This window comes from Astyanax mexicanus, chromosome 1 (assembly GCF_023375975.1).
Source record: "Astyanax mexicanus isolate ESR-SI-001 chromosome 1, AstMex3_surface, whole genome shotgun sequence".
NCBI classification, from domain to species: Eukaryota; Metazoa; Chordata; class Actinopteri; order Characiformes; family Acestrorhamphidae; genus Astyanax; species Astyanax mexicanus.
In genome coordinates this window covers 31,683,394-31,698,866 of record NC_064408.1, presented here as the reverse complement: position 1 = coordinate 31,698,866, position 15,473 = coordinate 31,683,394, and the positions used below count along the sequence as shown (strand labels likewise).

General features: G+C 38.1%; 2 protein-coding genes across 5 annotated transcripts in view; one reads left to right on the top strand and one right to left on the bottom strand.

The window, feature by feature from the left end:
- Positions 1-6,617, bottom strand: part of klhl13 (kelch-like family member 13) — a 97,808-nt gene extending 91,191 nt beyond the window's left edge. For all 4 annotated transcript variants that reach the window (XM_022664456.2, XM_007236363.4, XM_007236360.4 and 1 more), the window contains exon 1: positions 6,477-6,617. The gene's annotated coding sequence lies outside the window, so the exon portion shown is untranslated. The remainder of the gene's footprint in view (positions 1-6,476) is intronic.
- A 1,433-nt stretch (positions 6,618-8,050) lies between these two features.
- wdr44 (WD repeat domain 44) overlaps positions 8,051-15,473 on the top strand; it is a 30,838-nt gene continuing 23,415 nt past the window's right edge. The window contains exons 1-5 of the mRNA XM_015602203.3: positions 8,051-8,219; positions 8,451-8,564; positions 12,751-12,793; positions 13,262-13,339; positions 13,672-14,338. Coding sequence (XP_015457689.1) covers positions 8,488-8,564; positions 12,751-12,793; positions 13,262-13,339; positions 13,672-14,338 — 865 coding nt within the window. The 5' untranslated portion in view covers positions 8,051-8,219; positions 8,451-8,487. The remainder of the gene's footprint in view (positions 8,220-8,450; positions 8,565-12,750; positions 12,794-13,261; positions 13,340-13,671; positions 14,339-15,473) is intronic.

Genomic DNA, 15,473 nt, shown 5'->3' with positions numbered 1-15,473 from the left:
AAAGCTAAAATCATGTGAACACACATGCTGGACTATGATCACTCTGTTTATAATAAATATATAACAGTTTCTGAAACAATTAACAATCCTTCCATACCAAGCACATTTATGTTACTTACACCCCTCATTCCTCATCTCCCAGCTTGAGTTTGATTAGTAGATCATGCATTAGTATGTATACAGCAATATTTAAACTATGAATCAAATTAAATCATTGGCAATGCATTAAATTACACCCTGATTATGAAATTACTTTAAGATGCCAGCACCAAGAGATGTAGGCAATGCTACAGGTTGTAAACCGGTTGTGGTTTTTAACAAGCTTCTTGTTCACGTTTAAAGTACTTAATGCCTTGTTTTAAATGTCAGGGCTCTCAGATTCTACCAATGAGGTGTGGAGCTACTTTGAGGCTGGATAACGGTGTAAAAAGTGGTGTATCTGTATGGAGTTCTCCTTTATTAGGTTTAAAGAAAATAAGAAAAAGTTAAATAAAAAAGATGAAAAGAAATAAATGGATAGAATAGGCTAATGCTGTAATGGGCTGGTGGTAGTGTTTTCAGGTTCACTCCATAATTGGTTATGGGTTCACACTGTGTACCTTTTTTGTAGACTGACATGCATTTCCACGTTTTGGAAAACTGGATCAAAAGGGAGAAATTGGTTTGGTTTGCTATTTTTTGTTATGGGTCTTGACTGTGTCTTTGTTTTTACATTTAACTTGATCTTGTTTGCATTATCAGGATTTCTAATTAATAGTAGTTGTCAAACTTTCCACCTGTATGCACCAAAACAACCGCTTGACAGCAGTGCTATCCAAAAGTTATGATGCTGCAGTTGCTTAGCAACAGGAAGACACACAATCAGAATCCATAGCAGTGTAAATCCTGAATCCGCCTTCGGTATGCTGCATGCAGGTGTTCAGAAAAGTTCTAGAATAAAGCAGCGTTTCAGAATAACAGTGTTTTAAAAGCACTGACAAAATTCATGCTATGAGAAAAGACACTTTAAATTGCATACTGACGTAATAACAAAGCAAAATAGTAATAATAAACTACAATCCACACTGAGAATTTCAGAGACTGAATGAATAATCTAAGCAGTAATGTTCAAATAATATTCAGCACTATGAGGCCTACACACTGATGACCCCAGCTCCATCCCAGAGACAGCAATGCTGAAGATATATTAAAAGAATTAAATAAATAAATAAACACAAAACAATGACTCATTTTAAAATCATAATGCAGTGTTTTTATCCGCACACTGCCCCTCCCTAGAGCCCTGCTAAAAAGAATGGCAGCAGAAAGTATGAAAGAGAGAGAGAGCAGGCAGGGAGCCAAAAAATGGCAAGTTCAAGTTCACCTTTACACTCTACTCACACTAATTATTTAATTTGAAGCATTTATAATCACTTATTGCACATAGTATCAGTTTACTCTCTCCTCACAAACTAACTGATTTCCATATGAGAAGTTTGAGCTATACAGGGCTAGCATAATAATCATGAGCCCAAGCCCGATTTAAACCAGATATTTCTTAATAAGTAGAGCTTTAAAACTGACCTATTTATCCACACACACACACACGAGTTGTTTGAATAAGTTCAGAATTATATTAATAATGGAAAATGTAATGCAGACGAGTATGATAATGACACTAACTAACTAATCACAGTTTAATTAGTTACTTTGCTATAAAGTGATTATCACACCATGGCTTTATATACAACAAAAAATAGCATTAAAACAAAACATCAGTCTAAGTCAAAGACCATGTCCTCAATTCCGTGGAAAGTGGCGGGAAATCTCGGCCCGGCATGAGTCCGGGTTGGGCATCAGGTCGGGCTCAGGCTCGGGCAGAGAATCTAAACTTTAACATGATTGAGCTGGTATGCTGACTTTATTTAGAACAGTGTTTTTAATAAATTTATTTATTTAGAATACCTAAACATTTTATAGTTCAATTCCATTATTTTAAATTAAATGTTTATTACTTTTTGAAAGGGTGCTATTGTATTATATTATGAGATAGGAGGATGATCAAAGAGAAAAAATTATTTTAAAATCCCAATAAAATTATTTATTGTAATACATCCTGGGACAATTTATTGTCCATTAAAAATAACAGTTACCATAACATATCTAAGCACATTGTTTAAATTATGGCTGGACTCCTGCATTATATTTTTGCACTTTTACAGCATCTATGGCTCTCACATCAGTGCATTCCTAATGTACTATTTTTCATAAACATATTTTAGTTTGTTTGAGAAGCAAAACCACATAAACACAAGCATAGTTACAAATCCAGAAACCTTAAAGCAACACTAAAAGCAATGGTTCACAGCTTAACTGATTGTGTTACAGTACACAGAGGCTCCATTCCACTCAGTTTACAGCTGAAATTTAAAAGGTTCTTTGGGACCCAAAAGCATTTATTCTCATGGCATTGCTCCCAAGAACGCTTTCTTGTTTCCTTTTTTTTTTTTTTTTTGCGAGTATCGAGCACAAACCTCACGTTATTCACCATCATAATTCAGCTTCCTCACAGGAGAGCAAACAGGCCGGCCCCGAACAAACCACTCAGTAAAGGCAGTTTAAGCAGGAATAAAACAGAAGGGGAAAATAAGGAGCTTTCACTCACGGAAGATCATGTGTTCACCTCCTTTCTTTTTTTCAGCTTCTTTTTAAAAGGATCGAGTGGCCGTGCGGACGCGACCGAGGCGCATGGCTCGTATTCTCCGAGCTCGTTTGGGACGATGGCTCTGGGTAGAATAGCTTGTTTTTAGCTTTCGGAGTCACGTTACCACGTTGTCATGTTCAAAACAACACATGGTGGACACTGTAGCTTCTCTGCGCCACTGAACTTTCACTCCTCTCTACCTACACAGAGTGAGGGTCTACAGATCTACAGAACTGATGGGATGAAACAGTTTTCAACATTACTCCAGTTAGGTTAAAAGTCAACAACAATTTACCACTTTGGGCAACAACTGCGCACACCTACAGTACTGGATAGGCCTGTCACGATAAGAAATTTTTGCAATACACCATATTTTCGTCATTTTAAGACCATTAAATGCCACTGATATAAAGATAACAGAATAGCTTAAAATGCAATCATACCCTTTCAAAGACAACAAAATTTGAATTAATCAAAGTTTGAGAATGATATAATTATTATGCACTTACTGCAGTTCACACTGTGTGTATGGAGTCACATTTATTAAAGAAATGGTGTTTTTTTATGCAAGATGGGCTAAAATACTGTTCACTGTTATCTATGTGAACAAACATACAAATAAACACAATATACAATATCACAATTATGAAATATCCTTGAGGTCATGTTCATTTATTGTACAATAAATCAATAATGTTATTATTGTGACAGAAATAGTACTGGAATATGTTTTGCTGGGAGAGTGCAGAGTGTATCACCAATAACACCAGTAACCGTACCATTTCTATAGCCCCTATATAGGAACAGATGAGTAAAACATTGTCCTCTTGTAAAACCAGTCCCTTTGTATTTGATGGCAGTGGTCAAAATCCTGAATTGTTCCAAGAGCCCTTCACGCTTCAAATACAGCTTAGCTTGACCCACCATCATTCAAGATGCATAGTCACTGGCTTGTATTTGGCAGCCTCTAAACTTATATTTTAGATTCTAAACTATACAAACTAGCTAAGGAGATTGTAGTAAAAGAGTAGAACACCTTTCTGAGTCACTTAAGATAAGAACATCTGCTAAATGCCTAAATAATGCCATAAATCTAATTCCTGCACTCACTGACTAAAATACATGGGTGTTTATGTAGAAAAAAGGGGCACAAATACAGAAACACACCCTTCTATTGGATCAGCTTAGCAGTGGCAGAAAGCCTAAAAAAGCAGGCTTGGAACCAGAAGGTCATTGGTTCAATCCCCACTACCGGTGGTGGGAGTGAAAGAACTTTTCTCTCCATTCCCGTAACATTCAGGACTGCAGCACTCTTATACAAGGAACCAAGACCGCATTTGCTCCCCAGGCACTGAGGCAGCTGCCCACTGCCCTGGGTGTGTTCTCATTGCTCTACTTACTCGAGTGTCTTCTCTGCCACTGATAGATTAACTCTGTTGTGTTTCATAGTCAATTTTCTTGTTTAAATCAACCAGAACATTAAGTTAAAATCAGCTACACAATGTTAAAGTGTACATGTAATATGCATTACATTGCTAATGTTATTTCTAAACAAACTTGAACAATATTGCACTTTCTAACATTGGCCAAAAAAAAATATATATATATATATATAAGTATAATAATATAAGTATAGGCACTGTTCACTATCAACCTTACAACCAATCATAAGTGTACGTTACCAGGACTTAAAAACACATTGTCATGCATTACTTCAGACCAATTTTAGGCTTTTGAGGGGAAGAGCATATGAACACTAGGTCTGTGGCTCACAGCCACTATAAAAAACACCCACCAAGTGTTTACAAACGTACATAATTTTTTTTTTGTATAAAAACAAAAACATTCTTGATCAAAACTCAAGAACCACACGCACAACATCAACCAGTAATTCAACATTCTACAATAGTGACGAGCGTTCTGATTTGTCTGTGAACACATTTTTCTCATTTATTGTCTCAATACACCACCGCAACAAGCTTATACTGATAATATAAACACTACTGCCTTTATTCCAGGTCTTTGAGGTCTTTGGACTAGCTTTTTCTGTTTTTTCCTTGGTCTCCGCTAAAGCTCAGGGGTTATCCAGGCTTTGCAGTTGCAGCACCAAGACATTGGAATAGCCTACCACTTTTCTCTTGGATTGTAATTGTACAGCACTTTGGTCTTAAATGTGATTTATATATAAATTTTACTTGGTTACCTTCTTAAAAATCTAATTTTAAAGAGTAAAACCATTTCACCACCCATTGCAGTAATTCACTCGCTGCTGGAGAAGCAGTAAAACTGACCATGATATGCCATAACAAGTATTCATTGGCTCTACATTCATAACAAGCACAAACAACAGGTGTTCTGAGCCAAATGTCTCTACTGGAGATGTGCATCCGGATGGGACTAAAATTACCGGAGGACTATGGAGTTCAGTAGGTAATTCAGCCTGTACATTTTTTAGAGGACATCTGAGAAAAACACATACATGGTTGTTTCGGATGGGAATAAAATCTTAGAGGACCCTCATATAAGAAAACTTTAACTCAGGACCCCCTGACTAATACTGTCCGGATAGGGCTTAACTGTTTTTTACTCTGACAAGAGAACATTTCAAGAACAGTTACTAGCTTAATACTATGGGGAGATTACTGTTTTGTAGAACTCAGGATCTGCAAGCTAGTTAGCTAACTAATTTACTAACTACATGACCTGCTCAACCCTATATCATAGCAGTAGAGACACAGGCGGTCACTGCAGGCCAGGGGATGAGCAACAACCCAGCAAATAGGCAGGCCATGATGATGAGTCAATAAAGATGTCAGCATAGTGCTCTTGATAGCTTAGATGGGTCAAGCCATCAGCTATCAGTTTGCCACAGCTCTTCTTCTTTCCTCTATCGAAATATCTGACCTCTTTTATGTTAGTGACAATAAACTGACGGGTATGGGTCAGCCAAATACCTGCTGTATCTGTATCCCTGCACACTGGATGACTCATACAGCTTCACTAGCGAGTTAGCTTAGCTAGTTATAAACAGCAAAAAGTAAACAAGGATAAGAAGCTATGGAGAACTAACGCTAGCTATGTTAACCTAGCTAAGCTAGCTATCTAGTTAGCTACTAACATTAGAATGTCTGGCCAACGTTCACTTATCACCACTTCAGCTAGTTAACTAGCTAGCTAACTAGAGCATTTGCGCTCACTAATGAGATTGTTAAAGATAAAATAGCTAGTCTAATCCACTTTCACAAAGGCTGACTTCCCCAGCTAACCTGGTTCACTTTTAATAACGAATATAAAATACTTAGGACAGAGCTGCAGCGTTCAACACAGTACTGAAACGCTGTTTTAAACGTCGTTTTAAAGGTTTATATTATCACACAGACTGTGTTTAACTCTCTCGTCTGTTTGCAGAGACATGTCTGCTCATGTTTATTCGGAACTTCTCAAAGTTAGCAGGCTAGCTTTAGCAGGGCGACCCAACACAAGACCAGGCGAGGAGGCGAGTCGCTGTGGAGACGAACTGCAGCACTTGCAGCCCGCTGTAAACGCTCTGTTTAATTCCCAAACCACAGCAGCAATGGCACAAAACGACACCAACTTTACCAACCGAAATGATTTGAAGAAAAGGACAAAAACGATAAGCATGGCTGCGTTTGCCTGCCTTTAGCCACACAGCGGCTTTAGCTCCGTCTACTTTCCTGACCGCTCTGACCACACATATGACAGCAAGCGCTCCGCTAAGCGTCCGCCTCACTTCACGCCACACAAATCAACTTTTAAACAGAGAATTGTTTACCTCTAGTGTCGGGATTTCGCCCTTCTCGCCGAATTCTTAAACCCTCAAATCCACTCCACTCCTGAACCGCGCCGGGTCCCGCCCCCTGACGTGTTTTTCATTGGCGGGAGCCGCAAAGGAGGTGCGCTGCGCACGCCGACGATTGGCCAGCGCGGCTGTCAGTCAAAGGCAGACGCTCAAAACTTCCGTTGCCAAAAGAAGTTCGTTGCGCAGCTGCGATGAGACTCCGTGATTGGTTGATTCAACAAGCGCCAAGTAGTAACACACACGCATACGCACACTACTAATGATAAAAACGCATAATATTAACACTCATTTAAATATGAAAACAACACACAGCACTGATACAGCACTGTACTGATGAATAACATAACATAAAACGCAGGTATAAAATATTAGGTATACAACGAATGACAATACATAATTAATAAAACATGAATACTAGGTAATTAATTATAATGGACAATACATGTAACGTTACTGATGCATTAGACTATCGGTGTTTTATATAACACATAAAAACACTAACCGCAATGTAACGCATAATGCATGTACATCCACCAAACTCTGATAAATACACAAATTATTAATGTGTTACACTTTTATCACAGTTCACCCTTTTTCTATTGTTTTCACTATTAACTTATCTGCAATATAACTATTTACTGCTTACCACAACTACTTTGTTGTGTTTTATCTAGCTGCAGTAGCACAATATACAGAAATAGCAGACAGTCAAGACTGAGGAAAATTGGAAAACACACACCCACACACATACACCTACAGAACACTACACATGTAACTAAAAAAAAAACCCACTGATAATCGGACTTTTTTAACAGCAATGTGTGCACTTTCTACGCATTTATTTATTCTTCAGTTCAGTTCAAGCTACTCAGATCCTGTGCAATAATCTGTACTGTATATATTTTCATTCATCAACTGACTCTTAAATTTGTGTATTTGTGTATAATTGTTTTACATAGTTCATGTTATTTATTGCATGTCTTAAACACCTAAGGATTCCTGCATAATTTTATTGTACATCGTGCAATTACATTTAAAAGGGCATTTAATCTTTAAATGTTTAAAATGTTTAAAAAAATATTGAATTTAATAAAAACTGCAAAAACAGAAATATATAATGTCCCACACAGGAAAAGTATCTTGAATCAACATCCATTTTTCTATCGCTAATACATTAAAACAACGTTGACCAGAATTTATTTATTTGTAAATATTGACATTATTGTTTTATATTTTCTGTTTCTATTAATATAAATAATATATTAATGTATTTATATATACATTAATATATTAACATGTAAATTATTTTTATAAATTCTGTCTGTCTGTCTCTCCGTCGGTCGGTCTTTCTGTCTGTCTATCAATCTATCTGTGTTTACAACTCTATAGCGGTCCTTATATCTCATGACTGATTCAGGATTAGCTCATTGGTTTCACATCCTTGTCTTTTCAATAAAAGCTCCAATCACTAAACTGATACCAGATCAGCTGTCAATGCGTTATGGAAGGCACACAGAATCTCGCGGGAGTTCAGTGCGAGACTTGTCCAGTCGTGAGAAAAATCAGTTGACGCTCCTCTTCCTTCTCCTCCTCCTGCTGCTTTAGGCTCCGTGTTTTTGGGCCATAAATCCTGCGAGGGTCGCGCTAAGACCCCCGGTAGCTGCTGCTCGTACCGGAGAAGTGTTCCTGTGGAGCCCGATAAAGCTTTACAGCGAGGTATTGTGAAATTCCGCGCTGCTGTCACACAGTCGGGCTGCTCTGCAGTTGGTGTTTGGTCTGTTAGCTTGGGGCTAACCGTTCGCTAGCTGAGTCTGGAGCGCTCCAGAAAACTGAGGACGCGTCCCAACTTGTCATTAGTGTGAACGGGGCGTCTGTGCTTAAATCCACTTCACAGTCAGTCTGCTTTCACTTTATATTAAGAGACTTCTTTATATTATTCCATCCTAGGCCTTTGCATGTAGCCGTCTGGCTAAGTCAACACTAAATGGCGTCGGATACGAGTGACACAGAGGAGTTTTACGATGCTCCAGAAGATGTCAACTTCACTCCTTCACCGAAAGTGTGAGTACTCTATTCACTCTTACAATGTTCACACACATTCCAGCATTCATACTGATGAACTGGGGCGGAGTGGCCTCTCCGTTCTGTGCTGTGCAGCTAGCTTAGCTATCTAGTTATCCTAGCTGACTGTCATTACAGCTGTAACAATACACGATTTTAAAATTCTGTTTAATTTTCGAGGTGGCAAAAATGCTGGTGCTTATATAATTCTCACAATTAGCTAATATAATTAGTTAAATTCTGCCTTTTTAATCTCTAGGTTAGCTAACCAATGTTTTTTTTGTGCTTTATGTTTTTTGTTGGCATGAGTGGGGCTTTTGTATAGCTAGATTTGTGGCACATTCAACTGTCAAGAGTATGTAGCTTATAAAAAGTTTAAAGGAGAACTCTGGTTTAAACTAGACTTGGGACATAGTTAAACATGATAATGATCACAAACTTTTGTCTAATAGCCCACCTCTATTCACCTTCAATATTCTAAAATCCAGCATTCTGATTTCTGATGATGCTCTCAAGAGACCTAAAAACTTAACTTTAAAACCCATGCAAAGAAATATTTATTTCAACACTTTTGACAAGCTCAAAGTAGCTTCACACTTCGCTGGAAGAATTCCAAGGCCCCTGACATTGAACACGAGGCACTGAGAACTTTGAAAGTGCAGAGGTAGTTTATTAAAAAAACACTGTTTATACACACAGTACATCTTGAAATTAAGTGACGAGAAGTCGACTAAGGAGCACAAATTAATTGGTTGGGTAGGGGAACAGATTGCATAATGAATGCATAAATTCCAGCTGTTGTTTAAAATATTTATGCAGTTCCATGGAATTGCATGGACAAGGCTATGCCCCTATCACGTGCATTGTAAGCCTGTTGGGAGCATCAGCTAAAAGCACAGTAATTAGGAATGCTGGGGGTGAATGGAGCTGGGCTGTTCAACAAAGGTTTTTACTCCTTGTTATGTTTCACTACACCCCACAACCATTTCACACAGGATTTCTCCTTTAAGGCTTTAAAAGAATGCTTTGTTTACTATAGGGCTTACTGTGCTCTCACAAATGACATAATATACAAAGGAATCAGTCTGCATTTGCTTCGAGACAAAGTATTAATATTTTCAAAAGAGCTAAACTGGAAATGTTTTTGCGCTGGTAAGACATAAATCAAATCTGGCATTTTCCTCATATGACCCAGGACCAATTTTGGACTGGTTTGTTTTCAAACACATTTTTTCAGACACTGGATTGACACTGCAATTCCATTTGCTATTTTTTAGTGGAGAGAACACAATAAGTTGAAGCTGTTATGTGACAAAATGAACCACATGTGGACCCATGCACAGTTAGCTCGAACCCAAGTTGTCTTAAAGTAAACTTCAGACCACAGATTTTAGGATGACCTGGGGTCAGTACACTTGACCACTCTGGACCGCTCCCGGGCTTAAAAGTAGCTTTCACGCTTGACTAAACGTACCAGACCCAGGTGTGGGCAAAAAAAAATGGTTGCGTGTTTTGAGTATTATGTTTTAAATTGGATTTAAACTTGCAATCTCATAATATATATTAAAACAGACCTGTCATCCTGAAGTTGGTGACGTCAATATGCACTGGCCTGGGGGTGTGGTGGTGGTGGTTAAGATACAGATGTGACACAACATGTAGCACACTTTCCATACGCTGCTGTTAAGACCTGTGAGCTTAAAGCATTGAAAAAAACTTTTGCTTTCTACCCCATTAATGGCTGACCAGAGACCCAGATGTTTAGTTTGGGTGGGCCCTCTATATGTCCAAATGTTTGTGGACACGATTGCTAGTAATTAAATGATTCAGCTACTTTCATTAAGCTGGAAAGATTGTGTTCCATCCAATGTTTTTGGGATAAGGTGGGGCATTGGAGATGGGACGGGCTGGTTATCATGCAACATCCTCTCCTCAATAATGCTGTTGTCTCTAAATGCAGTCTTTCCTTACAGCAGTGCTGTAACATCTAGTAGAAAGCTTTCCTTCAACATTAGATCAGATCTTTTTAATACCCCTGAATTTGGAAAAACCAATAAATGAGCAGGTGTGACAGTACATTTGTCCATATAAATAAATGTTAAATTTCCCCTGTAATGCTCATCCAGGTGTTAAGTCCCAGTGTTTACGTTTTCTATGTTTGTTTATCAGCAGTACATTTCGTGTACACGGAATTTTCCAAAATTCAGCCCAGATTTACAATAGCACTGTTTTAATCATAAACACAAACATCTAGATCTGCAGTTCTCACTGAAACATTGCAGGCAGTTAACGTTACTGTCTTGACAATGGCCATGTAGTGCGTGAGTCATAAGCTCATGTGAACTATTACCAGATAAATACTGAAGGCCTGTTCTCTCTGCTCACTCCTCTCTCTCTCTCCCTCACTCTCACTTATGCTTTACCAATTTTTTTGGTTAAACATACCAAGACTGATTTGCTTTCCACTGAATTTCATCATCCTAAGTAGAAAGTTGACCTCTAACAGAGTTTTGTTTTCACCATGTGACTGAGGTTAAAGGGCATGTGTGTGCGTGTGTGTGTGTGTGTGTGTGTGTGTGTGTGTGTGTGTGTGTGTGTGAGTGTGTATAAAGGATAGAGAAAGAGAGCGAGGGACAGCCTGTAATAAACGAGTGTCACTTGACCTCCAGATGCAGTAGGGGAGTATTTTAAGGCGTGGTGTTAAAAGATTAATGTTGTTCAGTGTATTTGATGACAGTCTGCAGTGTGTTTTGAAGGAGTTTGTTTGTGCATGTTTACGTAACTCTTCATATAAATACGTAACATAAATTAGGGCGTGAAATTTAGAGATTTGTTTCAGGAATTAATGCTGTGTAGTTTCCAAATTAAAGGGCAGAGTGGTGATAACCACAGGCGTAATCAGCAGTAGTCTTACTGAAAGACAGTGTTGTGCTGTGGGCGGCTGCATGCTTTCTTAAAGCTGTAGTGTGTAGCTAGCTGTCTTTCCTCAGACTGCATTGTCATGTGTAGAGATAGTGCTGAGCTCATGGATCTGGATTAGTTATGTAAACATGAAACCCCATTGGTGTCCACTGTTTAACCTGCCTAATAAACACTGTTAACAGTTTAAGCTAGTTATAGGGAAATATTGTTTAGAAGCAGAAATAGTGTTTTTGTTTTAATAAAAATATCAAAATGTGTAAATAAATCACTGGTGTATTGGTTTTGGAATGCTGAAATTAACTAATGCTAATGATGTTTAATAATTTATAAAAAATAACTATATTCTATGTAATAATATCTAGTTAAAATGGAACTAAAAGGTCATACAGCAGTCCGTTTAGAGTTTGTGTAGTTAATACATTGGTAATGTCCTGTTTTTGTGATTTATAATTAAGTTTTTTTTTTTTTTATGTATTTTTTCGTTCAGGTTGTTGCTATAGAATTGCTTTGTGGTTGCTATGGTGTCTCTGCTGGGTTGTAGGATTCTTGCTAATCATAATCACTAATAGTTTAATAAATTTGAGTGTGTCTGTAGAATTTATTTTTCATATGTACCTGACTATCAAAAGTTTTGTATACCTTCTGTAGTTTTTTTTGTCATGTGACAAGATGCAATTCTTTTGGAAAGGGATACATTAAGAACTCGAAAAAATGCTGAAGGTCTGACTGGCCTTTACTTCTGCCCTATTTCTTTTGAATATGATACAGAATGTGTGCTTAATTATAAAATAAGGCATTTTGTTTTCTTTTTAAACTAAGAAATACATTTTACTTTTGAGAGGTCAGCCTCTCAAGTTCCATCTGTTTGTGTCTGGCTAACACAAATTACAACAGTACTTCCTCTGGAGCAATTGACATATAGCTTGCATAAGAAAACACATGTATTCTGGCAAGTATGGCAATTGTTGATGTCATACCTTGAAGAATTGTCCTAAACTGATACTTGATTGTTCATTTACAGTCCTTTTTTCTATCGCCTTTACAAGTATTAATGAGAGTGTCTACCCAGAAATTATTTTTTTTGCTTGTGAACCTGACTATATGTGCAAATAAAATATAAATTGCAAAATTAAATATATAGGGATATTTACATACTTATCTCTCCGTGTTTCTAAGAAGGAAGTTTGTAAAGTCTGTGTCATGTGAACAGTTATCTGGAAATAATGTGTTGATTTTTTTTCCTGCTCATTTTATGTCTCTTCAGGTCACCTGCAAAGTTTGTTCTTCCCCAGCCACAGCAGCCTCAGGTAAAGACTGATTACATTTAAAGTGGTGTATATATATATATATATATGTTTAAATGTAACCATGGTAGTTAAGCGAATTTACTGTGTAAGGACAAGCTGTAGTGTTCCAAACAATGGCAAGAAAGCATTTTTATCTCAGAAGGTTGTTGACCTGTAAGAGATGTAATTTTGTAAACACCTCTTGTGGTGTGAGGCTGAATCAGCTGATAGCAGTGGAACTGCCCACAGGCTGCTAGTATAAGTTAATAATTACTTTAGGTTCTCCAGATGCTGTAATGCTGAAACAGAACATTCTACATCTTACGATCATAAATATAACAAGAAAAATGTTCTGAAAAATCTATAAAAAAAAAACTTTTCAATTTAAAAGTCTTCCACAAAATGTATATTAACAACATTTTAACAACATAAAAAAGATACCTGTTTCTGATGGTGGCTAAGTAATCTCTGTATTGTGATTCACTATAGGCCCCAGATGAGAGCCTGGTAGAGGAAGTTGCTGCTGGGTTGGCGCCACAAGAGTCTCGCCAAGATGACTCTCTCCAGGTAGGATTGTGTAAAAAATAGATACACACATTCACTCTAATCTTGTGACAGGGCTGCACTGCCTCAGTTTTGGAAAACTGAAAGGAATTAGTTGACCAAAAACATAAGATTTACATAATTTTCCTTTGTGTGTAGTCATATTGGGTATCTAAAAGAGTTCAAATGAGTATTTAGTGTGTTTAAAAATATGTTTAAAATCAATAAAACAGGCCAAATTCAGGGTCATCCTTTTTTAGTTATGCAAAATCATTCTCCAAATTGTGTATCACAAAAAGAAATGTTTCATAAAGATTTATGTTATATAAAACATTATTGTCTCTCTCTCTCTCTAGATTATTGACAGTATAATCGAGGAGAGTCAGAAGGAGAATGGTGTGGAAGAGGAGCTGCTGAGAGGAGAGGAAAGATGCTCCGCCCCATCTGAGGAGGACAGGACGTCCGGGACAGATCACAGTGTTCTAGAACAAGCTCAAGCTCACATTCCAGAACCAGGAGCAGCTTCTGAGACCCTTCCTGCGGACCCCATCGCAGAACCACAAGAGCAGCAGCCTGACATCAGACCACAGGAAGTGGCTCCTGATGTGGGCATACAGGAGGCGGCACCAGATGTGGCAGGTGGAGCCCAAGCATCTCTGGAACGTAGTCAGGGTCCTCCTCCTCCCGACATCACTAGTGCTCTGGGACCACCTCCTTCGCACCCGGCTCTCAGTCCTGCAGCGGCGTGTGCAGCAGAGAGCACAGACACACCCAGAACAGCCGATATCTTAGAACAAGTGCCCCTTACCGACAAAGCAGCAGAGTCTGACATATCTGGCCCCTCTAAACCTCCCCGACAATTTACAGTGGAGCCAGATATTGTAGCAAGCACAAAGAAAACCCCGCCCTCCAGACCGCCCCCTCCTAGTGGAGCTCCTCCTCCCAGGCCACCGCCCCCAGCTCGGCCATCTCTCCAACCCAGTAAAAGGTCTCAGGAAGTGATGCGACCGACTGGGCTAGAGGGTGAGAGACAAATCTTACTGCTTTGTTTGAACAGGTCAAACTGAACCCTGAGGAGTTTTTTTTTTGATTAAGTCTTTACTTGGCTTGTACTGATTCAAAAATGAACATTGTGGTGATTACACACATTTTATTACAGTTTACAACATAATTACAAAAGTTTGAGACGCTCAGGCCTGCTGAGCTATCTGTGTGTCATCGATCATATGAACTAAGCTAATGTGTGTTTTACAGCATGTACATATATGATCAGAAAAGGAATATGCAAGTGCCCATGTGTTCAGATATAAAATATAAAAATTATTAATGTAAATGTTATTTTCATCTATTTGTTTTTACTTTATTTTTTGAATAAGGGTCTGTTGAATATTTAGTGCAGTTTTTCAGAACCCAGGGTGGTTGTACTTTATTTGTTTAAGTTATTTAGAATATTAAAATACTTTTATATTGGGAGCCCAATGTCCGCTCTTAATAATTTAAAGTTAGTTTAACTGTAAAATGGTGTAATAGTGTTATGCTAGTATATTATTAGTGTGGCACATTGTTTTAAAGCACCTTTGGGAGCCCAGAAGCAGGAAAAGCATTTTCTATAGTGGTGCTTTAAAATGACAATGTTATCGTTCATCGCAATAATTTCTGGGACAGTATATCGTCCTGAAAATGTTGTTATCGTGAAAGGCCTGCTTACAGCTTGATTTAGGGCATGTCATTCGAGTCTTTGGTATCATGAGGATGCAAAAAAGACGGTTGGCTGTTGTCAGGGTTCAAATCAGTTAGTGGTGCACTTTTGTTTTCCACTGCCAAGATAGCAATACGCCAGAAATTTACGTAAACACACCTCGCTTCCAGACTGCCACTCCCATCAGCATAGATGAATTTGTAAGCTCTGTCGCTATTTAAACGGCGCAGGTGCAAGACTTGAAAATAGACTGTTGACAGGGTGTAAGATAGCAATCTGCTTATTTTTTATTTTTAAGATTTAGGCATAGGCTTCAATAACTGATATAGAGAGCAACTCTTAAATTAAACACTCAGTAGCCACCTGTAAACAGTATTCAATTGTTTATAGGTTAGATTTTTAAGGCATCCTTCTGTGTCCTTAATACGATTGCCAAAAAATAAGATTGTTTTAATGCTA